Source organism: Hylaeus anthracinus, unplaced genomic scaffold (assembly GCF_026225885.1).
Source record: "Hylaeus anthracinus isolate JK02 unplaced genomic scaffold, UHH_iyHylAnth1.0_haploid 11989, whole genome shotgun sequence".
NCBI classification, from domain to species: Eukaryota; Metazoa; Arthropoda; class Insecta; order Hymenoptera; family Colletidae; genus Hylaeus; species Hylaeus anthracinus.
Window position 1 is genome coordinate 9064645 of NW_026534337.1, and position 25193 is coordinate 9089837.

Consider the following 25193-nt stretch of genomic DNA (forward strand, 5'->3'; position numbering starts at 1 on the left):
CATGGTACATTTCCCTATAATTTCCCTTCATTTTCTTACACATTCCCTTTTAATTTCCCTCCATTTCCTGGTATATTTCCCTTTACTTCCTGGTACATTTCCCTATAACTTCCCATAATTTCTGTGATATTTCCTGGTTCAAATAGTTCCGATAATTTAATTGCCACCAAATGTGCGCGATGTATGCCCCTGTTCGATGGCAGCCGTCGCTATGCTGTTTGTAGTCCCGGTTGCTCCATCGTAGGTGCCGATGTGCCCCTGTTATGCGGCAACTGGTTCTAGCCTTTGTGTCGGTTCGGTTATCCTCTCGTAGGCGCACGCGTGCCACTGTTGTACGGCAACCTGTTCTAGCTTGTGTGTCGGTTCGGTAGCCTTCGTCTAGGCACAACTCTTTACTTAGAAGTGGCATTTATCAGCAACAGTGGGAACTATTTTCACTACAAACTTGGACGTTTTCCCACCGAGGGCGCCGCTGATACAAAAAGCCTGTAGGGCTCTGCATTTACCTAAATAAAGCACGGAGATAGGAATAATAGGAAACTGGCATAGGGCATAAAGGGAAATTAAAAGGAAATGTGCCAGAAAATGAAGGGAAGTTAATGGGAAATGTGTCACGAAATGAAGTGAAATTAAAGGGAAATGTCACTGAAATGAGGGGAAATTAAAAGGAAAATTTCCTCGAGAGTGAATATGATGTCATTGTTTTAGAAAATCGTAATAATACTATGTTAAAGCCTGATGATTTATTATAAAATGCGACCATATTTACTTCTGAAATAAATAAATTTATACATAAACAACAAATATTTTTTTACTAAACCACCTTTAACATTCATATTCATATGTAAAGTATTAGCTTAGTTATTCGAACAGTTTTTAAAGAGAAAGTCATGGATACATTGTAACCATTGGTAGATTACAAAAAGCAGCATACTATATCAAAAAATTAGATATTCGAAGTGTTGAAGTTCTAAAAATTTATTTGCAAACATATAACCATGTTTTCAATCAGTGATGAGCAAAATCTTAGGCTTCGAATAAATCTGAAGTTTGCTGATATATCTATCTCCTTTCCTCTTTAGAACATTTTCCAAAGAAGGAAAAGAGACAAACACATCGGCAAACTTCAGATTTATTCGAAGCCTAGGGTTTTGCCCATCACTGTTTTCGATTATAGTTCTATTTAATCTTCCAGTTGTAATTGGCAACGTAAGATGGCCGACGGGTCTCCCCCCTTGGCTTCATACCGCACCACGTCCCTTGCCTACCATTGCCCGGTCCCTATATTCCTATGTCCGTGGAATATAGACAATTTATTATTAAATTCTCATACATTAACAACAAATTAGTAAACTGAAACGAGGTGCATAAATGAAGGCCAGCTACCTCGACCGTAAAACACTCAAAATTTGTCGTGGAATAGTTACTTTTCTTACTGGTAGTATTTGGTAGTATTTAGGAAGTATTATATTAATATTAATATTAATACTATCAATGTATATACTGTATATATATTATTCGCAATCTTGTACCCATCGTTGATAATGTTTTATTATTATTAAAATATGGAACGTAAATGATCAAAGGATAGACAAGGAGTAGTAACGAATTTCAAAAACATGATAAGAGAAAAAAAGAAAAATGATAAAATAAGAAATTAAATTTTGTATTAAAGTTTTATATCTTCATGTATAAAGGGAGTATTGAAAAAATGTATAGTTTCATATTTAACATTTATCTAGAGAAATTTGCACGGTATCACCAGACAAATGGCAATCGTCTCTGGCTATAAACAATTTGTGTAAATTCCTTTAAAACAATGTAATGTAGCGGTCTTTATGCGTGTACAATTAATTGAATTGTAACTAAAAATAAGCGATAAACATCTGGGATGTGTCAACGAATCTTCAAAGAAAGATTTTTGTTGATTATTTAGCATGATTTTTAAGTGGTGAGGAAGGATTTCGTACTGACACAATGTATGCGATTTCCGAGTAATCTTCATAAGTTTAAAATGTTAAGTGTCCCCTGTCGATAAATGTTTAAAGAGTTCTCATAATCGGTGGGAAAATTATCATAACTGAATAAAGGAAGATCAGCTTTCCAAGTAATCGAAGACGCAGTTGTTTGAAATCGTACGATGATGATTTAGTCTATTGTTTGATATCAACAACACTGCTGTGAAAATTTCAAGTTTTGACGTGTACTAAGCTATTTTACGACGAAACGTAAAGAAATGAGGTCGTATTGAAGCTGGAACCTTTGTTTTTAGGTAATAGAATTTATTTCGATTCCTTTTGTGATATAGAACCTTTGACCTGATGATTCATATTTCATCTTCTTTTTTTTTTATCCTCTTGTAAAATAGATTATTCATAGTATCATATTCGAATTATAGTATTAATTAACTTTATATGTATTCGGATATTCTGCATATAATATTTGCAAATATAAACATAGCAATTCGGAGTCACAAAATTGAGTCACAGTGTTTATGTTTTGATATTAGTATTGTTATTATATGAATTTTAACAAATTGTATAGTACAATGTTTATTATGGTTTTGTTTGTATAAGTTGCTGTTAAAGGAATGCATCCAATCTTGCATATTTTAACATGATTTTATGGAGAAAGCATGCAATTATTGATTATTAATAAGTAATAATGTAAAATGTAATTTGTAAATGACACAAAGATGTACACTTTACTGTTGGTTTATTAGATTTGTCTTTTCTTTTATGTAGTCTTTATGATAAAAGTATATAAATTTGTAAGAACGTGTTCGTTAAACATTGTAAATAATTTAAAAATATTCAACAGCCATAATTTTCATTTTGTAGTAATTCATGGCTAATTGCTTACTTTAGATACAGTATATAGTGTATGTATTTGCTTATTAGGTGCGTTGGAACATAGATAGTGTTGCTGTTCATCTCTTCGAGTACAAGTATCTCTATGATGTTTTCATCAGGTCTTAGTTGTAATCTCTCCTTCCCCAGTTGCCTGGGTTCCCCACAGGACAGTGAAGAATTAATACCAAAAATGGCTCGTGAGCCAATAATTCTTAACGTCTATGATATGGTAAGAATCTAAATTCTTCAATTTTCATTAGTACTACTACGAATTAACAAACTCTATATTTCAGTATTGGATGAATGAATATACTACACCTATAGGATTGGGTGTGTTTCATTCAGGAGTAGAGATATATGGAACAGGTACATATATATGCATAAAAAAAAAAAAGTAAAAGCTAAAAACATAATTAAACATATTAATTTTTTTAATAGAATATGCATATGGAGGCCATTCTAGACCAATTTCTGGTATATTTGAAATTACACCGCGTGTTGCTGATGAACTAGGAGATCAATTTAGATATAGGTGAATGCATTTTTTTAAACACAAAGTACTTTTTGGAAGAAAAATAAATTTATGTAAATTCTATTTAACATGTTCTTCTTGTTTATAGGCAATCAGTACATATTGGTTATACAGATTTCACGGAAGAAGACGTGAACAGAATTGTTGCTGAATTAGGAAAAGATTTTAGGGGCGATCGTTATCATTTAATGAACAAAAATTGTAATCACTTCAGTAGCCAACTTACACTCGTACGTATATAAAATCGTGATGTTATTGTTGTCTATGGAAGTTATACTAATTAATTTTATTTTAAATTGCAGATTTTATGTGGTCAAGGAATACCAGGTTGGGTAAATCGTCTTGCGTACTTTAGTTCTTGTGTACCATTCCTTCAGCGTTGTTTACCAAAGGAATGGTTAACTCCTGACGCGCTTCAACATTCTTTGATCAGCTATCATGAAAGCACACCGCCTTCCGATACTTCCTTGTAACATTTAGCTCATTCTGTGGAAAGGAGAGGTCTAAAATGCCGTAGGAGTTACACCTTTTAGAGAATTTATGCAACAAACAAAGGAAGTTTGAACAGTGAATATATACATCGCCAGGATCATGGAATCCAAGAAACAAAACCGTCAAAATGAGGTACAAATTTAACATTGTACTAATGAATTCCACTGGTGATTAATAGTGCTGAAAGAATTGCGTTTCTTGCAAACATGTCGTCTTCTAAACATTGGACGGCGGTATACAATGTCGCGTGTGTTCTTTGTTGTATTATACAGTCGAAGTTTAATAGATATATAATTAAATAGGTAATTACATATAAATCAAAGCCGCAAAGAGACTGGAAGTAATTCGTTTATCGGTTAATCGCATAAATTTCTAATAAAAATTTTCTGTGGCTGAGATTTTCTGCATGCAGTTGCTTTTATTTTGTATTAAAATTGAGGATTAATATTTGTGCAAAGATTTTAGAGCGCATCGCATAGATCATTAAAATGATATATTTACATATTCAACTTGTATACTATATTTTAGATATATTCTGTGATGTTTCTCTAAACATTCGTTCATTTGTTTTACTCGTTTATTATTATTGTGTATATTATTTATTTATATATATATATATAAATGACACCTCTGTACAGCTGCCATTAATATTGTTAAAACCTTTAAATGAACAATGAATTTAATAAATATTAACATTCATACGTAATCGAACAAGTTACATATAACTTGTTTTTCATATATAATTTAATGAAAATGTGTTTTCCGCGAGTACTTTTATAAAAAAAAAAAAGAATCACGTTCATAATTTTATAAGTAAGATATTCTGATTGATAGTACATGATACGGAGGTCAAATTCTGAAAAAGTGCTCTTGCATTTTGCACAACATAGGATTAAATACAGAAGCATTATAATTTCAAAGGCTTTTGCCGGATATGTATTCAAATGAGTTCTTTTCAAATATGTATGGTATACAAAAAAAAATTACTAATGTTGCTAATAAAAACTGTTGTTGATGTCAAATTTATAATGTTATGTGTTAAAAAAATTCATAAAGCAATTTGACTATGATATAAATATTTGAAAGCGAAATAAATTCTAGTAAATATTTTATCATAAAAATTCAATAATAATTAGTACCATCTAAATTTTTTATTAATTCAATCTTTACGAACAATATTAGGAATTCACACGTTGCAGATAATTCGAATAGATATTATTAATCATTAAATAATATATTATATTCAATGTTAATGCGTGAATACCTTCGAGTGGATAATTTGTAAAAAAAAAAACTTTAGGATAATTTTTCCATCGTCTTCTGTAAAAAAAATCTCAGCATGGAAAATATTAAGTACATTTTATTTAAATAATTACATTATACGAAAATCCCTTTTAAGATAAAATTTAGAGTTAGTTTGGAATACTGAAATTATTTAGTATGTTAATGTATACAACATAATAAAGTTTATAAATCTAAACTTATATGCTTCTGTGCGGTATATTTAAACAAAATTTCTTACCAGTGTAAGTAATATGTATTATATTTGCGAAAACGGTATGGAAAACGATTAGTCAATACCAATATCTTATAGATGAAAGCATATTAAATTGTATATTCCTTACTGACGGTTATGCTAATTACGAATATAACGTCATAGAATGGATTACTTCGCGATATAGAAATAGCATACTAAAATAATAAAGTAATACAAAGCACAATATACAGTATAAGTACAAAGCTTGTGTAACTTTCTAAATGATCTTTTTTATAATGATGTTTCAGTTTGTTGTTTTGATAGGGAATTTCTTCTTACTGTTAATGGTTTCTTTTTAAATAATAAAAATTCTAATAACTACCATTTGCCTTATTCATTGCAGTAACAACTAAAGATAAAGGATATCCTACATGAATTACAAACTGCATCAGTCAGTCAATACATTTTTTATGGTTATATTCTTTATCATACTATAATTCATTCAATGTTCCGTCATTAGCGCGTAATACTTTTAACCAGTAAACAAATTGTATTCACAAATAATTTATGATACGTACAAGCTTTTTAGTTTATTAATATATTTCCTATACACAAGAAAATTGTATTGTTTCCTTATATGTCAGTGAACAATGAATTTTAGAAAAGAATGTATATATTCTCCCACGATTGTTGAAGATTTTTGCATGAAACAAAATTATGTAAGACATAAAAAATATAAATATTAGCAAATTTACAAAACTCATTCTTTATGAGGTTATATCTTATAAACATAAAAGTTTGGTCTTTCTTCTCACTGTAACAGCGCGTTCTTAATAATTTATAACGAAATACAATTCTCCATTTAAAATGCGAATAGTTGCTTGCAATTGTTTTTAATAAATATCGTAAATAATGCACATATTAGTTATAAATAAGTTCATAATATAGAATACACTAAACTAAGTTGCTAGAAAAAAAAAGATGATTAATAGTCAGGTCATTACATGCACTGGTACTAAACCAATGGGATATTATAAATCATTATTAACGGTTACAGAAAAGTATTCTAACAGTTCGTAAAAAAGTAAACTATCGAATCATACAATCTATGTATGGATACGTTTTATCGTTCTATTATCGTGCAGAATGCCGGTCGTATATTTTGATTACGCATAAAAAGAAAGCATAATTATTGCGCAGTTGTTTTTTTTTTACATATTACAAAAGATGTACTTAAAATTTTCGGTTTCGTGTATATGTATGTGCACGCCAAACAAAAGAAAAAAAAAGTACAAGAAGAATTAAAGGATCTAAAATCAAGTTGAAATTGCGAGCTTATTTAGAAATTTAATTATTTACAAAAATATAAAATCAATGCTATACAAAGTGACTATTTCTTCGTATGTTATTATCTATAGACAAGACTTGGTTCGAAGACAAGGCAACATAAGACAAACAGATGCGTCTTTGATTTTAGAACCCTTAAGTAACAATGGCGAAAGATAGGCGAAAATGATTGATTTCCGTTGGTAAGTACAATAACACGTACGTTACTATAATTTATAAACATACCTCGATTACACGTCTAGAATAGTTCTAGAACTCATTTTTTAAACTTTTATTTTATTCCGATACGGACAGCAATACCTGTATTATTATTTCTTTGTTCGATAACATTAACACGTTTCTTCTATTAACGGTTTCGTCTATACTGTAATATAAGAATGTCAAACCTATTGCGTCGATATATATAATATATATATATATATATACTTTATTTATAATATATATTCTCGTGTCTTACCATTATACAAATGTGATGAAGACGACGTTTCATGGTTTTTCTTTTTTGGTATTATTATTCATATTGTAGTTGCATTATGTTAACATTGTTGTCTATCAACGATGACTTTATTTTCAAAGAGTTGGAACTTCGGTTTTTTTATACGTATTCGACGTGGTTTTACGAAAATAAAAAATTGAATTACACGGAATGTAATGTGTCAATATTTTTACCAGTAACATTTTCAATATTCCATAAAATTTTCGATAGCTTCTAAACTTTTTCCGTTAAAATTCGTTATAAATATATGAAAATTTCAAATGCAAGATTTAAATTCAGAATTATTATTTTTTACACATATTTAATTTTTGTGTATTTAACAGTTGAAGTGATACTGTATTAATCATTGGCTCTTCATACAACTGTACGACATGCCCAAACACTTTAAGCCAAAGAACTACATTCAATCCCCGTAACATTTTGTATAATCAAGCAACTCGGGATTCTTGACCATTAAATGTTATTCCATATTTTCAACTACTGGCATAGAATCCTGAGACAGATATTTTTGTTTTACCAACTCTTTTCTTCTAGTATAGTTAGCAAATTTTTATAAATGTACATGAAAAATGTATATATTTTATACATTAAAACATATAAAATTTGTATGATGTCTGTGTATTTGTTGGAATTTCATTCTTGTTCGCTCTAGTCTTACATCTATAAAACGAATTGAATGCAACTGATTAACCGTTAGGTAGTCACTACAATTTAAAAGTAACATGTAATTTTTTTGGATTAGTTAATTTTTAAATGTTTTAATATAAAAGTAATAAAGGTGCTGTAGTATCGTATGGCATTTATGGTACCGTCTTAAAACACTTGCAAAAAGATTATCTGGTTCGAACTAAGCGGTATAATTATAATCTTTGTTTAGTTTTCGATACTGTTGTCAGTCGTTATGCGCTACACTTGTATCCCATACTTGATCAACGTATTATTTTTTCTGTTAAATAAATTTTTATAATATTACTTGCTGATTAATGATAGCGAAAACCGTACATTTATAAGAGAAACAAAATTTTTTCGTTGCAGTAAGGATAAATCAATGTTCAACATCGCTTCTTTACTGTTGTTATAATACTCGTTTGTTTGTGTAAAAATGTATAGCCACCTTGCTTAATGACTATCTATTATCAGCAGGAGCTTCCGATACATTGCACGATTATTCTATTATTCACACGCTGAATAATATGATGCACCTTACTGCATTATGACGCAATAGAAAATATTTAGTCATAAGGCATCAGATCGATTCACATCTTTCGAAATTCGTTATGCTGCTAAGAATGATTAAGTATATAATTTACTCGAAACTATTCTTTTATACCTAGATTCAAAAGTAGGTACGATAGATTAAGTAGATTAATTCTTTTATTGCTAGATAATTTGACTGAGATTTCGATTTCGTTAAATTTAAGAAAGTTAGTCGCAATGATTAAAAATTAAAATTATGCATACAAAATCTGCATTAAAATTCAAGAAGAAACGAAAGAAACGATACCTACTTCGGTAATATATGGCATCGTAAAGCTGGCTCGTTGATCTTCAAACACAAATTATTTACAATAATTTATCATTATATTAATTATAAATTGCCTTGTTAAGTATATAACTTATTATGCATAAATTCTCGATTACCAGAAAGTTATTGCAATGCATAGTCAAAATTCAACTTAAAATAACGTATTCATCAGATCTTAAAATGTGCAACTTCTCGATCCAGCTGTACATAAAAAATATTATGCTTTTAGTTGTACATTTTTAATATGCTTTAGTGAAATGCACAATATTGAGAAATTTATTGCACAAAAATTGGAGGAAGAAGAAAGAAATGCGATAACTTTCCAGCTGAAAAAAAAAACAAACACGGATGTCGTTTTGCGTAAAGATATTACCATAAATACTGTAATCCTATCACACGATTACAGTAACTTATATCCGTATCGTTAAAAGTGTTCAATTTTTTACGAATCATACGAAGACGAACCGTGATCGTGAGCGGGACTTGGAGGCGTCGATGGATTTGAACTGTTGTTTGAAGCTATTGAATGTCTAGGACTACCACCAGAGGTGTGTTCCTGTGTCAACGAAACCATAAATCTTCGTATTGGATTCATTAATTTTAATTTAATACAAACAAGAAAATAAATACCTTGTCGTGTAAAGATGCGATACTACCAAGAGATAGTGGAGTATGTGATCGTAGATGTACGGATTCTGAATCAACTTGGTCCACAGGAGTACGTGGTAACGAAGGTGGAGTAGCAGTTGGCCGTGGAGGTGCCGGTCCTCTACGTGATGATGTTGAGCCTAAGAGAAATCACGTTTTATATATTAAGAAAGAAGAAGAAATAAGTTTGTTAAAACAAAAAATTCAGAATTATGAATATACCATTATGCGGGGAGTATCCAGAATTTCTAGATATATGAGAACTTAGTCGTCGCGTATCAGAAGGAGGGTGCCTGGGAGGTAACGGCGCTGGTTTGCTTGGCGTTTGATATGCAGGACCGTATAACTAAATAAAAAATTAAATGAATACGACGTTAGGAATAATATTATATACAATATACAAGAAAAAATATAACAAACTCCTGTTCTTTGTTGACCACTGTGAAGATGAGAAGTACTGTGATGACCACTGTGTTGCTGATCGGCTGTTTCGAGTGTTGTAGGCAAATCTAGTAATCGCTGTATCTGTAATGAAATATAAATCATGTATGGAGAAGTTTGTGCATTAGTAGGAGTATAGTCGGAGTTAATGAAATTGAAGTAAGATCCTACCTGTATTCCATTACCTGGACCCATGTGACTGATATGATTAAAATTCGTCGGAGCAGATATCATTTTAGAGCGTCTGTCTGTAGGGCGAACAGCCCTGTTTCCTTCTCTTAATGAAAATCTTCGTCGCGGTCTTGTCATTTGTCTACCGCTTGCGTCTAGTGGTGTTAAATTGAGTAATTCTCCTATTGTACCGCACAGAATTCATACCCCGTTTGATAATATCATGTTCAGTAAGATATAAACTAATTTATATTTACAAAATATACTCACGTTGGTGTAAATTGCTCAGAAAAATAACATGCGGCATATCGTTAATGGCACACGACGTTAAAGAACCGGAAGTGTTCAGTGGTCGTGCTCGTTTCACGTTGAGTGTTTGCAACCAGTCTCCAGTTGTACAATCAAACACGTCGATGTGAGTCTCACTATAAACTAGTAAGTAACCTTCACAGTAGCCTGTAATATAAATGAATGTAGTACATAGTGATAATCAAATTTGAATCTTAACATTAAAAGTATACTTACTAACTGCTGTAGGAACAGCAGGATACATAATTTCACGATCTCGGCTCTTTCTGCCTTGGCTGTCGACATATACTGCCAATGTATGGAAGACTAATAAGAATTCACCACGTGGTAATTCAATGCAACGTAAAGCATCCACAGCACTATACGTGAGAAAACCTAAGAGTGTATTCTCAGAATGGACCAATGCTGGATTGAAAGAAAGAATTAATATATTATCCGCGTATTAAATATGGATATGATTTTTTTTTAATTATATTTATGCTCACAAATAGGGTGATGGTCTCCTAAAATGCTGTAGATGGAAAAGCCGGAAGGATATCCGACACAGAAGCGACCTTCAGAGAGAACTTGTAAAGTTTGTGCGTGGCATGGTAACATTAATTCACGTATACGTTTATGACGTGTTTTCATACGTGTTATTTCATAGATAATTACTTGTGATGCATTCTAAATTAGAGAAAGTAACATTGAGAACATGAGATCTGTTACATTAACACCGCAATATTACATTAAAACATGTCTTACCTGCTTCTTTATGGCGACACACAAACAATATGTTAACGGACTACGACGTACTACACCCGTTGTTAGAGTGATACATCCTTTAGTTTCTGCAACTTTAATCCATTCAACTTCATCTCCATCTAATGCACGTACTGGAACCAGCCGTACATGACGTTGTTTTCCACTTAAAACTACAATTAATTGTTCTTCTGTTACATATTCCAATAAGTATATTTTCTTGCCTTCTCCAACTCTTGCAATTTCTAAAAATATGACATAAATTAGACACACTAATATATAGTTCTTCTTTTTAAATTTATACAATGGAAGTATAACATACCACTACGATCTAAATCTAAACAGAAGAGACCTTCTTCTGTGCCAATGACTAGACGATCTGGATCAATAATTGCTCCTGACATCACATTTTTAATGAGCGCCAATGTATTATCTAATAATTCTTTTGCTCTAAAAATCTGCGTGGAAACAATAGACGATATAATAAAGTTGCGTTACGTTTTTATATTATTAATTCACGAATTCGACTTACCGTTGTATTAGGAAGATTGTTTTTCTTTAGTATTCTATGCAGTTCACTCAAAGCAACTACCCACTTTGTTTTCTCACTTTCAGTGTCTGCAAGCATTAACGTGTGATTCCTTAAACCAGGCGGTTCTAGTAAAGATGTTGTTATCTAAAGAAATTTATAAGAATAAATCATACAGAAGCGAGTAAAGATACTGTGTAATAACCAAAGTACGAAAATTACCCTAAATATGCACGGAATGTCTTTCTTCGTAGCGTGTATGACATCCGAATCTCGAACGGAACTAACGCTAAATTCTTCATCCCGCATGTCTAAGACTTGTGACACATACACAGATGGCAATGCATTACGATCTGGTGAAATGTCGTAAAGAAATAATTTGAAGTCGCAAACGACCACGAATTGACGAACCCAACCCTTTTTAACTCCACCCATTTTTGGCACTTTGACATACCCTTCGTAAGCTGTACCTATACCCCGTGTGGGATCAATACCCAGTGGCCGTTTCGCTACGAAAAATAGTTTATTATTGCTGCATTCGATAGTTGAAACTTTGAATTAAATGATATAGCGTGTAACTTACTTTGATCATGGGGCACAGGACACATTGGTGGAACTTTATCGCAACAGGGCATATGGCATGCAAAGCCGCAAACTTCGCATACTACTCCTTGCCTTGTTAAACCCACCATCAACGAAGTGCAATGGTTACATTTTGTAGGTGCAGAGAATGTTCGTACTAAAAATTGATGCGATTTTGGTTTTGGTTGAAGATTGGGTTGCCCATGAGGCACCGACGATTTATTCAGTAGTTCATGGGATAACGGTGATGTTGGATCCTATAATTCAATAAATATTAAGTGTAATTAAATATTAATATCTAATATAACGTCAGTTAAAAAAAAAAAAAAAAATACTTACAATGCTAAGTTCGGACAAATTACTTTTACTGCTGGAAATACTTGGTGCACGATTATCCTCAATATCAGCTTCTACGCTATCTGCACTTCCATGACGCGTACTGCTTGCTGTTTCTTTCAAAAAATGTTCCAAATATGACATTTGAGATGTAGGACGTTCTAAAACTGAAATAGAGAAAGGAAGCATTAAGAAGATAATAATGTAATTCGTGATATTCGTTTAAATCGTACAAAATTGTAATTATTTTTTCATTGCTAAAATAATGAAAAAACAGATAGAAAATTTATATATACTATTCGTTAAGATATACCTAGAATGAACTTGTAAAAAGTAAGAAATTATGTTCATCATTTTTACACAAGTATGTTTTAATCATTGCGAGCATTGCAATACCTTTTTCCAAACATTTTAATGTAATCACTCCACTGCAATTTGCACCACACAAAGTCTGTTAAAGTAGTGATCGTTATTGTGTATATAAGGATTGATACTCAATTGTTTACCAGCAGAAATAGCAAGCATATCATAAAATGTACCAAAGTCAATCAGATCAAACAATCTAAAGCCCAAAACATTCAGGCACAACATACCTGTTAATCATTTAATAACAAAACTGAACGATTATCAGCTACTAAGATTAACAAAGGACAACCACCACCTAAAAAACGATGAAGATCTACTAACGCTATCCATAATTGGGGAACGATTATTTTCAACATACAAGGAAACACATAGTTGGTTTCTTTGGTAATAGACATAAAAATCAACACAGAGCTATGTTTTAAATCAAATGGAGTAGTACAGTGTTTCTCAAACTCCACATATCCGCGGACCCCTAGAGTACACCTTGAAACTTTTTAATACCATTTAATAATTAAGTATTTCTTTTTATTGACGGTATTAACAATTCTTTACTACAATCTTACAGATAACACTGTCTCATTGCACTCGAGAAATTTAATAAAATTTGCTAGTTTGGTATTACTTTTAATAGAAGCAAAATGAGAAGTAACGAATCACGAAGAAGCAGTTTCCACTACTAACAACAGAGAACTTTCCAATGGATGATTTTAAACTAGTTTTTTACACTCTGTTGAGTCCCCAGAAGTCTGCAAGTTCAGAAACAGTGTTCTAGCAGATTTGATGTTTGTTTTAAAATCTACGCAACGTTCACATTCATGTTGGCATTGCATCGTGGACTCGTGTGTCAGTAAGTTAAGAAACATAGCACTGTGCTTTGCAATTAGCAACTCAGCCGACCAGTCAATCAAAATCGCGTTTTTGGTGCCACTTCATTTACCAGGTGGCGATACGATGGCGACGGCATTCTGACTGATGAATGTGTTGACGGGAACGAATCTAGTTAATAAGCGACATGTCGTGACGCGGGGAGCACGCATTACTGGTAGGGGTGACGACGGCTGATGTACGATGATGCGTTGGGGTTTGGTGCTAACGATGTTTGGAGATTTGCTTGACGTTTTGCTGGATAGGACAGCTGTCACAAATACAGTTTGAAGATGAGCAACAAGAGGCCCCAGACACAGCTCGTTACGCCAATAAACAGAGGCACTTTGTAGTCTAGAAATCAGAATTGCATACCGTACCGGAGAACCGAATTACTATGCTGGACAGATATCCCAGTAGCAACGATCTCATCTATTGGTAATTTACATATTTTTAACAGATATAAATACCTTACATTGTACGTAATCGTTTCAATACAGGACAAAGATATTGTACTTGTGGAGATGTTTTAAGAATAGTACGTACACTGTAAGCAAAATATTTTGCACTTCCTCTTGGTTATAAGGCCAATTAAACAATGTCGAAATGTCACATGGTAAATTTCAAGTGCCCTGTGTTTCACCCAATTAATAATTGAATTATGCCAGCATATGTATAAATACAATTTACACCTACTACATGTGATATGTTTCAAAAGTATATAAATTCTCTTTGTACGATATAAATGATATATTCTTGGTTGTGAAGTCTATGTACTACATGTTGCACTTAAGTTTATGTTTGTAACTGTAATATATTTAAATGTAAATACTGTAGTATACTTTAGTAATAGTAACATTCACCAAATCTACCTAATCGTATTTACAAAAAAAAAGTGTCCACACACTAAATCATACCAATTAAATGTAAATACATTAGTTGTCCTAATGCAGAATTTAAATAAATAATAAGTAACTATACCTCTCAGAAGCACTACTTTTAATAGAAAGATTAAGGGAATTGTTAAATTCTAATCGTGTCTATAAGGACACATAATTAAAAAAAAGATCATCATACACAGCAACAAATAACCATATATGTGTCATCCATAAATTTTCAAAGTCTTATCACCTATTTAAACCTTCACGGACCTTTGTCTAAAGAACTCACTTTAAAAAATATATAAGCGTGAGAAATATCGATAAAAGAAATGTAATATGATTGACGATATAAATTTTAGCATTGTCAATTAAAATGTACTTACAGCCGTCGCCTGTGTCAAGTCTTGCTTGTAACTCTTTTATTTGCATTTCTTTGCGTTTTATCTCATGCGTGAGTGTATCGAACCGTTGTCGAAAGTCTCTTAGTTCCCTGTAAACATATAATGATTTTGATATACAATATTCTAGAACATTGTGATAATAAATTAAGATAATTACTTCTGTGAAGCAATCAAATCCGAACGAGTCTTCGTAAGCTCTTCGGATATTGCTTGTTTGGCTTGTATTTCACTTTGTAAAGAACTTTGAAGGTTAAGAAGTTCCATTTTGTCAAGCTTTTGCGATCTACGATTTCGCCAGTTTTTATCTGCCATTGTAGAGCCACTTCCAACACCACCCACGCCACCAGAGTGTTTCAAAAATTCTAATTCTTCTGTCATTTTTGTCGCCAAGGCCTAAAATTGATCAATTAGGAAAGATCGATAAACATAATTCAATAAAAGAAAGTATAATTTACAAAAACTGACCTGTAAATATCCTCTTGCGTCTTTTTCGTCGGATACCCATTGAATGATTTCAGTAATCTGAGCTTCCCATTGTGCGATCGCTTCTTTCTTATTCCTTAATTCTTCATATTCTTCTTCTAACTGTCGCCTTTCGCCTTGTATTCTGTTAACACTGTCAGTAAGAGTGTTAAGTTCTAACATTAGTTTTTTGTTCTCTTCGACTAGCATAATTTTTTCTCTTTCGTGACGTCTGTTCAATTCATTTATGGTTTCTTCGCTATCGGTAATATTCTCCAACCTTGCAGCATCCAACTTTTCTTTTGTTAATTGAACTTCCCTTTCCAATAAATCTCGTCTTGTTTCGGTCTCGTGTAATTGTTCTTGAAGACTGCGGATCTCGAGATTGAACCTACTCTGTTGTTGATTCATGTTTTCATTGTATTGAACCTCAAGTTTCTCTACTTCAGCTTTTAACCTATTGATTTCTTGCGTCGCTAACGCATGATTCGCACTTACGTCATTCCCCATGGATCTTTGCCTAATTTTTTCAGTCTCCTCTTGCATTTGTTTACAATACTCTTCGCTACGCTCTCGTAACTTCCTTTCCTTACTTGTTTCTGCCATTGCCTCTTCCACTCGATTTTCTAGTTCTCTCCGTAACTTCTCAGCTTTCCGAATGTCGTGTCGCAAGCTATCAACCTTTTGCATTACAACTTCTAATTCTTCTTCTTTGTCTCGAACTTGTCTAGACAACTTTTGCTTTTGTTGTCTCAATTCTGATAGTTTGTCCGTGACTTCTGTGTATTCAGCCATCGCCAGTTTACGTTGCGTCAATGCGTCCTTTAATTCTTTATCCTGAAGCTTAAGCTTCTCTTGCGCGTCCAACTTATCTTTGACAGCTTCCTCCTTTTCTGATCGAAGGGAGCGCACTAACTTTTCTAATTCTCGTAGTTTTGTCATATCGCCGTTGTCAAGATTACGTAATTCGCGTGGAACCTCCATAGACTTTAATTGTGACTCTAGCTCACAGTTGCGTTTGGTAAGTGTATTTATTTCATCCTGAAGTTTTCTTGTTGCATTATTAGAATCTGGTGATATTCCAGTTGGAGAATGACTTGTATTAATTTGCTTCTTTAACTCCTCAAGGGTTTGCGTTAACTGAGCGTTTTCTTCTTCGAGCAACTGCACGCGCTTATCCTTTTGAGTTACAGCAGGCAAACAACCCAAATCCGATATGCAACTTCCTTGGGTAAAACTGAAGCCAACAAATGGTAAATGAAGTGCAGAAAACGCAGAATTCGCTGCTGGTGGAACAGCATCGGAACTGCGAACTTCTGTATCATCGACATCGAAATTTGATGTGTCCGTTGGTGAGGAAACTTCAGGAATGTAAGGTGCAGTACTGTCTCTAAGAGTATCCCAGTTTACTCCATCAAACCATGGATGTTTCTTAAAATCGTCAATTCCATTTTGACCTAATCTAAATTCCGCGCTACATATTAATTTTCTCATTAAATCTTTAGCTTCTTCAGAAACATCATATATATCATCCGTTGGGAAGTCAAAGCAATTCTTATGAATCATAATTTTTCCATAGGTTTCGACTAGAGATTCCGCGTAAAAAGGTGTTTCCCCATACAGCATTTCATACATGCACACTCCTAAAGACCACCAATCACATTCAGGTCCATATTGTCCTTGTCCATCTTCCATTGCCTACAATGTATAATTCAATACCCATTACAAACAGATAATTAATAATTTATGGAAGTAAAATTTAATGTAGTACAGAAACACTATTTTACCCTTAATATCTCTGGTGAAATATAATCTGGTGTACCAACAGCAATATTACTTTGTACCGTACCATCTTCAAACAATCGTAAACAGGATCCAAAATCGGCTAATCTAATGTGACCATTTGCGTCTAACAGAACATTATCGGGTTTAATATCACGGTGCACATAACGCAAGTCATGTATGGACCCAATAGCCAGAACCATTTCAGCTATATAAAAGCGAGCCATATCTTCTGGAAGGCGATCCTCAAATTTGCTCAACAGCGTCAACAGATCTCCGCCACAGTAATAATCCATGACCAAATACTGCACATGATTATTTAAAAATAATGAAATATTTTCATTCATATACGTCTAAATAATTTTCCTGAATATTATTTATAAACATTACCAAATTATTGTCATCTTGAAAGGCATAATGGAGATTTGTAATCCATCTACGATCACCGTACACCAGTACATCTCGCTCCTCTCTGAAGTACGCAGTTTCTGCGCGCTTTAGCATTTCCCACTTGTTCAAAATTTTCATTGCAAATACTTTGTCTGAACCACGCATTCTTACAACACATACTTCTCCAAATGCACCTCTACCAATAACTTTTAGTATTTCAAAGTCCTCACGTGCCAACTGCAAACTCTTTATGCAAGTAGCCACTGGTTTTACTATAAAAATACATATTAATTGTAACTAAAATAAATAACTATAATTTCCCCTTAAAATAAAAAGATATATACCAAATTCAATAAAATCTGAGACAGTCTTTTCACGTCGTAAGGAAGAATTACAACATTCATCATATAAGACAAGTAATACATCGATAAGTGTCTCAATAGAAAATGTGCGTCCTGTTCTTCCTTCCCCTTGTACAGGACCACCCATAAAAAGGGCTTCTAATTGGCGTAACCTTCCTCCTATGCCTATTAAAAGTACCTTTTATTTATTTCTTTGCACGGTTGTTCCAATGATATTATATCATAATATATGCAATTATTCAACATTTTTATTATCGTATATATAATGTAACATACCATTGATTGCCAGCCCCTTTGGCATAATATCAGGAGGAGGTTGATTATACTGATGTTGCGACGAATCTGACATGTCTCTTTTTCGATAAGGATGTCCCTTACCAAAATCTTTGGATACTACTTCTGTCATTCTTAACAATATTATTCAATAGTATCATGAACCACCACATTATGATGTGATGACATTCCTAAAATATTTTAGTATCATTATTATATTTTACGCATACAATATAATAAATGAAATATTTGTGAACAATGTCATGCAACTATTTAATACATAACAAAGTCACAATGCGGCCTTTCTGTGTTTTTATTTAATTAAACTGCTTTATAAATAAGTAACACATAATTGTGTATTTAAATATTATCATTTTAATAACTGTCATACTATTAAAGATATAAAATATAGTTGGAATGAAGGTACATTTAATTATTTACAATTTGTTTTGTAGTTACATAGAATTAATTTTAGTTATAGAAAAAAAAAATTAACTTTCAGAGGAAAAATATTTTGCAAAATATACTTTTACATTTTCAAGTACTCCAAGGCATTTAAAAACATGCAACATAAAAATGATGTACAAGTGTTAGTGCACAGTAATCATTTACCTTAAGAAGATAATTTCCAATAGACATATCTAAATAGGATCACTTTCACTGTTTAAACATTAATTTTGTTTACAACAGTGTGGCAGTAGTTTTCCGTTCATATTACCAGCGAATTATCAACAATCTCACGACGTTTTCTTTATCCTTATGCAAAGAATGTCAAAAATCAATTCCCTTTAACTTTACGTAGTATATATGTCCGCACACGCCACTACGTGTAAAACAATCGAGTTTCATTTAATTCATCATCGGCCATGGTGCCGGAATTACTCACGTCGGAAATTACGTAACTGCTACAAAGATAGCCAAAATATTTGGCGAAGAAAACACGCAACAAGAGAAATACGTGTAAATAAAACGTACAGACAAAAATAGTGCAACGGGGTAGGGCACCGCATTCGCGATCAACGTATTCAACAAAATCACCAAGACAACTCGTATCGTAGAACGAATCGGTTATCGCATAGCAAAACTATACAGGAATTGTTTGATGCGATAATTAAACGATGAAACGTAGGCGAATCTCAAAAGCCCATTGTCCCAATTTCTGGTTATAACCTCGAACGCGGCACTGCACACTTCGTCCCGAATCAAAATTTGTGACGTAAAATTCCTATCGCATGTGAGAAGAATGTTTTGAGTGAAAGGCTTTTCCCTTGCCGATCCGGACCGCTTGCACGAACGATTCGAGCATATCTGCCGAAACGACGCGCCTCGTTATTATATTACTTTAATTGTTTATTATGCGCACCATTCGATTATCACAAAACATCTTGCATGGCCACCTCCAAACCCCCAACAATTTGGCTGACCCCCTGGCAGGCCCCATATAGAAAAAAAATATGGCAGACCTACGTCATTGAAAGTATCTATGACAATTCAACATATAGATAGATCGTACGCCATACTTGAAATATGTAACGATAAGGCGAGTTCACATTGATGATCATTGATCACTTTCGTTCGTTCATGATTATGAAGAAACATACAGGGTGTCTCAAAAATGTTGTAACACCTTGAAATAGGTGGTTCGGGAGGTGATTTGAAACAACTTTTTCCTTAGCGAAAATGTTGTCCGAGGCTTCGTTAAGGAGATATTAACAAAAAATCCCGACCAATCATAACGCGCATAGCGAAGGCTACGCGCTACGCGGCCGCGCTCATACGCTGCCGCGAGCACTCCACGTCGGGGTTTTCTGTTAATATCTCCTCAACCAAGCCTCGGACAATATTTTCGCTAAGGAAAAAATTGTTTCAAATCACCTCCCGAACGCCCCTTTCAAGGTGTTACAACATTTTTGGGACACCCTGTATAGAGAGAAATAAATGCGCGGAAAAATTCAAATGCGTACTATGACAGCAAATGGTAGAATAGACATTGTACTTGAAAAACAAATTTATTACAAATCTAAATGGTGATTTACGCAAATAATTGTCACAGACAGCGTTACTAGTCGACCAAAGTAAGATGGCTGAAGGTTTTTGGAAAAGTTGATCTTTATTATTTTCATAAACAATCTAAAACGAAAATACATATTCAATTCTTGTTTGAATAAGAATAAAATTGATAATTCAACAAATTAATCATATTTATATATATTATATAAAAAAAAAAACCTGTACATAAAGCCTATCGAATCGTTAAATTAATGTTGAAAACTTTCAATTATGAATTATAAAGCTCATATTACAAGCAATTTGTTTCTATATAGAGTAGTTTGATTTGTTCAACTTTAGAATCTACTTTTAGAAAATATGAATTTGACTATGCAATATCAGTATTGTTATACTTTGTTCGTATTAAATAAATATAGCAATATTTTATACTACTAGATATTTTTAAAATGTTTTCCTGCTGGTATATCTGTACAAAATATAAAAGATAATTAGGCGTGAACTAGACGAATCATTAAAATACCAATTACACGACAAACATACACAAACTGCGTGGCGCTGTAGTCGATGCAGAGTTGCCGATCATCTCGTCTATTTATTACACGATTTTTTGATTTCGACTACTTTTATTAAGAAAAATCTTAGGATAGTCGTTTACGGAATATTTAACGAGGATTGATCGCAATTACAATGCAATTGATCAAGTAATTCGAATAATTCGTACTCAGTACATTGTGGAATGTGCGAGGAGGAGCTACTGTGTTACGCAGCTCTGCATGATGCCACCCGAAAAATACGTAATAAACATGAAAAATTCGTGTCTTACGCATTATCGGATTAACATTTTACCGCTTGACATAAGATATGAACTGTTTTACGGGGATACATTCACGGTTAAACGATTTAAAACCGTATTTCTTATTTTTACTCGGTAGCATGTATACGTGGCAACAGGGCAAAGTGGTCGAGTGCTCTGTCACTTCCTAGTCAAAAGAAATTCTTCGGGCACAAACAATAATATATTTACACTGTTTAAGTAGTGAAACACGGTGTAACTCTGAAAGAGTGCTCTCCGATATACATCTGATATATTTAACTGTCCGTCGAAGTATCGGCAGAGAATCTTTTTCTGTGTAAATTATCGCATCAGCAAGCGTCGGTTTATATATTACATGTGCAACCTGTGTTAAACACTTCATGCTTGGTATTTTACGAACATATCTGGAAAAGAATGCAATTTGAAACCAATTAAGAGGATGTCGTGCATTAATTGATCGATTAATCGACGCAGGACGAATATATGTGTACATCTTTGTACGAATGAATATGTAAACATATACATGTACATTTTTGCATACATCCGCAAAGTGTCGAAATTTAAAGCGTGAACCAATTGTTTGCGTAAGTTGTAATATTGTTATCTATTTTGATATTATTACTGTTATCATAATTTATTCAGAGTATCACTCGACAAAATTTTCGAATTATTATCACATTTTTCGATCTGAAAAATTATTTTATAACAAGCAAGTATTATGTACCTATGAAATTTTTGTTGTTGTCAATACAGGTACATTGTATTTGCTGAAATATTTATGGCTTACATAAATACAATAAGCTAATGTATGCTGTGTCACATCCATTATTTATATGGTATTTTGTTCATTGGCACATTGTACGTATTATGAAGATTACCTGATGAAAGAACATTGCGGACCAAGAACAGAAAGCAGCAAGTATAGTGCTGCTAATGGTGCTTTGGCACTGTTATTGTTGTCCTCCTAACAACACGATGGAGGAACCAGCGAAGAAAAAACAACGCATTGAAAATAATGATGTCGAGAGGAATACGTTATCGGATATCGAGCAGCTTCAGAATAGCCTGTTGGCACAATGCTTATGTAACATACCTGAGAGCAGTTTGCGCAAACCGTTCACTAGTGCTACTGTGGAAGCAGCTGATGGCAGTTTTCGATCTTCGTTATTATCAGAGTGGGGACCTGATCAAACTTTAGAATTTCTAAGCGCTTTACAGCTTCTGTTTGATTTGGCTATCAAGCAAAACACCAGAGGTTTAATGTGTAGAAGAGTGGTAGATGTTTGTGATGCGCTGGCGCGAAACGAGCATGGCATTATAGATCAAATAATTGACCTATCGTGTACAACAAACAAATTCATATCGTTTACTGCTAGTAGAGTTCTTGCATCTTTTTTTATTGTAACAAAGGAAAATATTGATACGGCTTGGTTAGAGAGACTTACGCAATCTTTGGTGAATACTCATTCTCCAAGTCAAATGTTGTTCACTTTGGATGTTGTAAAAAGAGTTGTAGAGCATAAGGACTGCAGTGTTCATCCCCTTGAGGATACAGATAGTATAACACAACCAACACATTGTAATACGATAACAATTTCAGATGCAGAAAGTTTTGATAGTACACCAGTAAAAGCGATGTGCGTGAAAGCATTAGAATCTAAATGGACTATATTAGTATCAAAATTCGATGCCATTCTGAGCTCGTACACACCTCAACACGAATCAGCTGTTATCACATTTCTTGATTTGTGGGAGTCAATTATTTCCGTAAAAGCTAATTTGTCTGTCATTGACACCAAGCTTTTTTATTCTCAGTTAGATAATCTGGTTGTACTTTTGAATGCCAATGTTCCTGGTGTGATTTGGAGACATCTACTTGGATTATTTAACGAAGTATTATGTTATGGAAGCACATTGGCATTGCAAGATGTACTTCCAGACGAGCCTTGCTCTCTTGCACACTTCATTGTGCGTGCCGTAAAAGATTGGAGATTATTAGATGCTTTACCATATCGACATGGTTCTGGAAGATTTGGAGGAGGTTCAGGAGAAGGTGATCGTCCTCTTTTGCAAAAGATCGTGCTTTTAGTTCTAAAAGGTGTTGCCGTGACTGTTAAAGAGACACGCAGCGATTCTAGTGACTCCTCCCTGGGTTCTGAAGCAGAGGATCTTGATGCTGATATGGCAGTTATTGAAAGAAGCATAAGAGAAGTTTTACGACAACTGGATCAGTGTGTAAAAACATTAATGCCATTTCATCCTGAAATGCCTTTATCCCAGTGGGTTGTACAAATGTTCCACGATCAAGATGACTTTCTGATTGAAGGAATGGTGTGTTGTTTGGATGTAGCTGTTGGCCTATTTTATAGAGGACCTCCACAAAACGATCTTGGTCACATGCTCAGTCCAACTCTAACTTTTATTCAATTTGTACATGCTGTATCACATGATCCAGACGTTCTTCTAGATTTACTCGTTAGCAACGAAACCTGTTTCTTATTATACTTATTGAGATTCTTGAAATATGTTAAAAGAAACTGGACAGAGTTTGTTTCTTGTTGTGGAAGAGAGCTAGACAACACCATGACAATATTGATAAGACTTCGTTTAGCAATTGATAGATTAGTATCTAAGGCTTTGTTTCCTTATAACATAAATCCAGTTCTACGTTTGTTAGAAAAATGTGAGTCCTTCTATGAAGGCAATATAGAGAATTAATTATTCGATTGTATGATAAGCGTGAAATTCAAAATTCAGGTTTTTTAGATTGATATGTACAAACTGTAAGAATACAAAAATTTGTCAACTGACCGATTTTATCAGTCAGAAAATATTACAAAATTGTACAGCCTCGTTAACTTCATTTTGAAAAAATGACTGAATTAAGCTACTGACTTGTGTAATATTGAATATGTAGATTAATATTATAGAAATGAAAGAAAAACATTTTTATTTATTATATTTAGCAAAATTGTTTTCATTCAGAAATATTATTGAATTTCTACCGACAAAAATTAATATTTTGCATTTCATGGTTGAAGTATAAATGGGTTGAAGTAGTACAAAAGTTAGCTAAAATTACATGCTTCACGATGAAATTGCACTTTTATGGTGCTATGAAAATTTATTTGCCAAAGCACCATTAGAAGTAAATTTAAATGTATATTAGAATAATATTTATGTGTATACATCTAACTAAATGTACAAGTTGCCAGTCAATTAGAGTCCTGTAAACTGAATTCTGATGTGCACAATAATATGTATTAAATAGGTTTTTGTGTACATTATTTTATTATATTTTAAGGGACATATGTAACTTTTGAAAAACTTTTACAAAAACTCACAATGCTTACGGAAGTTTTCAATTTCTGTATTATAAAAGTGCAGGGTATTAAATTATAAAATTGCTTTTTCAATGTTATGCTGAAGATACTAGTAAAATATCTAATTTTATCATTTGTTAACAAAATCTATAAATAAATTTGTCACATTTTTTTATTTTGTCCATGTACTTAAAAGCAGGTGTAAAATTCAATAATGTTTATTAAGATGAAACATATCATATTTGTATGATTTATTAACATTGTATAAACAATATTGTATAATATTGGAAATATATAAATGTAAAATTACTGGCGATGATTACGAGAATCATTGGCATTTAAAGTTATGCCAGTATTAATAAATTATTTAATCCAAATGGCAATAATTACTTCTATGTCGGAAGTTCAGAAAACAATATTTACCACGACTATTTCGATATATTTCATCGAATTAAAATATTTGTACATAACAATTGTAATGTTAATTATCCATTAGTTTAAGATTAACTTTGTAAGTATGATACACGTAATACACTAAAAATCTACATATTTTTACTTTTATAACCATGGTGTAATTTTATTTCATTCTTCCTATTGCGGATTTTCTGGTAGAAATTAAAAATTATAAACACAACCGATTCTAAAAGAGAAGGCTGTGTTATAAATCATATTGTAAATTTACTATGCAATATGACAATGTAAATCATAAATTATATATTCGGAGATAATGTAATGTATGTAATTTATTATTTCTGGTATACATTTATTTTCTATTTCTTTTTAAATG

The 25193-nt window shown here is 32.8% G+C and overlaps 3 protein-coding genes across 7 annotated transcripts; 2 read left to right on the plus strand and 1 right to left on the minus strand.

Moving 5' to 3' along the window:
- Positions 1–1409: 1409 nt before the first annotated feature.
- On the plus strand, positions 1410–9138 carry LOC128887855 (deubiquitinase DESI2). 3 transcript variants are annotated; one of them, XR_008460110.1, is made up of 7 exons: positions 1411–2272; positions 2901–3081; positions 3146–3218; positions 3291–3384; positions 3473–3614; positions 3687–4008; positions 6772–9138. XR_008460110.1 is itself a non-coding variant. In XM_054144250.1 (6 exons), exons 2-6 carry the CDS (start codon positions 3043–3045, stop codon positions 3855–3857), a joined length of 519 nt encoding a protein of 172 aa, XP_054000225.1. In that variant the 5' UTR covers positions 1410–2272; positions 3000–3042; the 3' UTR covers positions 3858–5735. The 3 variants fall into 3 exon arrangements, 2 of the variants coding, with proteins under 2 accessions (XP_054000225.1, XP_054000224.1); XM_054144250.1 differs by lacking the exon at positions 6772–9138 and having other exon boundaries at positions 1410–2272; positions 3000–3081; positions 3687–5735; XM_054144249.1 differs by lacking the exon at positions 6772–9138 and having other exon boundaries at positions 3687–5735.
- Positions 5219–19696, minus strand: LOC128887849 (serine/threonine-protein kinase Genghis Khan). Of its 3 annotated transcripts, XM_054144238.1 has the most exons (23): positions 18872–19696; positions 18263–18450; positions 17969–18151; positions 17625–17896; positions 17240–17539; positions 15456–17150; positions 15148–15383; positions 14973–15079; positions 13782–13979; positions 12482–12645; positions 12144–12399; positions 11783–12069; positions 11564–11707; positions 11354–11489; positions 11035–11276; positions 10776–10956; positions 10507–10695; positions 10252–10437; positions 9982–10163; positions 9790–9894; positions 9592–9715; positions 9352–9509; positions 5219–9277 (listed from the first exon to the last, which is right to left on the minus strand). In XM_054144238.1, the coding sequence occupies exons 2-23, from the start codon at positions 18390–18392 to the stop codon at positions 9164–9166; spliced, it is 5589 nt and encodes a 1862-aa protein (XP_054000213.1). In that variant the 5' UTR covers positions 18393–18450; positions 18872–19696; the 3' UTR covers positions 5219–9163. The 3 variants fall into 3 exon arrangements, with proteins under 3 accessions (XP_054000213.1, XP_054000212.1, XP_054000211.1); XM_054144237.1 differs by lacking the exon at positions 13782–13979 and having other exon boundaries at positions 9982–10136; XM_054144236.1 differs by lacking the exon at positions 13782–13979.
- Positions 19697–20854: 1158 nt separating this feature from the next.
- LOC128887853 (protein lines) lies at positions 20855–24970 on the plus strand. Its single transcript, XM_054144245.1, has 2 exons — positions 20855–21667; positions 21837–24970. The coding sequence occupies exon 2, from the start codon at positions 22017–22019 to the stop codon at positions 23799–23801; it is 1785 nt and encodes a 594-aa protein (XP_054000220.1). The 5' UTR covers positions 20855–21667; positions 21837–22016; the 3' UTR covers positions 23802–24970.
- The last annotated feature ends 223 nt before the right edge of the window (positions 24971–25193 follow it).

Bases quoted from the DNA above. Each gene is read 5' to 3' on its own strand.
- LOC128887853 (XM_054144245.1), top strand. From the start codon at position 22,017: ATGGTGCTTTGGCACTGTTATTGTTGTCCTCCTAACAACACGATGGAG.
- LOC128887849 (XM_054144238.1), bottom strand. From the start codon at position 18,392: ATGACAGAAGTAGTATCCAAAGATTTTGGTAAGGGACATCCTTATCGA. The intron at 12,070-12,143 runs GTAAGTTACACG...TATTTTTCGTAG, and splicing joins TCCTGTGCCCCATGATCAAA to CGAAACGGCCACTGGGTATT. The intron at 9,510-9,591 runs GTATATTCATAA...GATTTCTCTTAG, and splicing joins TGGATACTCCCCGCATAATG to GCTCAACATCATCACGTAGA.
- LOC128887855 (XM_054144249.1), top strand. From the start codon at position 2,956: ATGATGTTTTCATCAGGTCTTAGTTGTAATCTCTCCTTCCCCAGTTGC. The intron at 3,082-3,145 runs GTAAGAATCTAA...TCTATATTTCAG, and splicing joins TTCTTAACGTCTATGATATG to TATTGGATGAATGAATATAC. The intron at 3,615-3,686 runs GTACGTATATAA...TTTAAATTGCAG, and splicing joins TCAGTAGCCAACTTACACTC to ATTTTATGTGGTCAAGGAAT.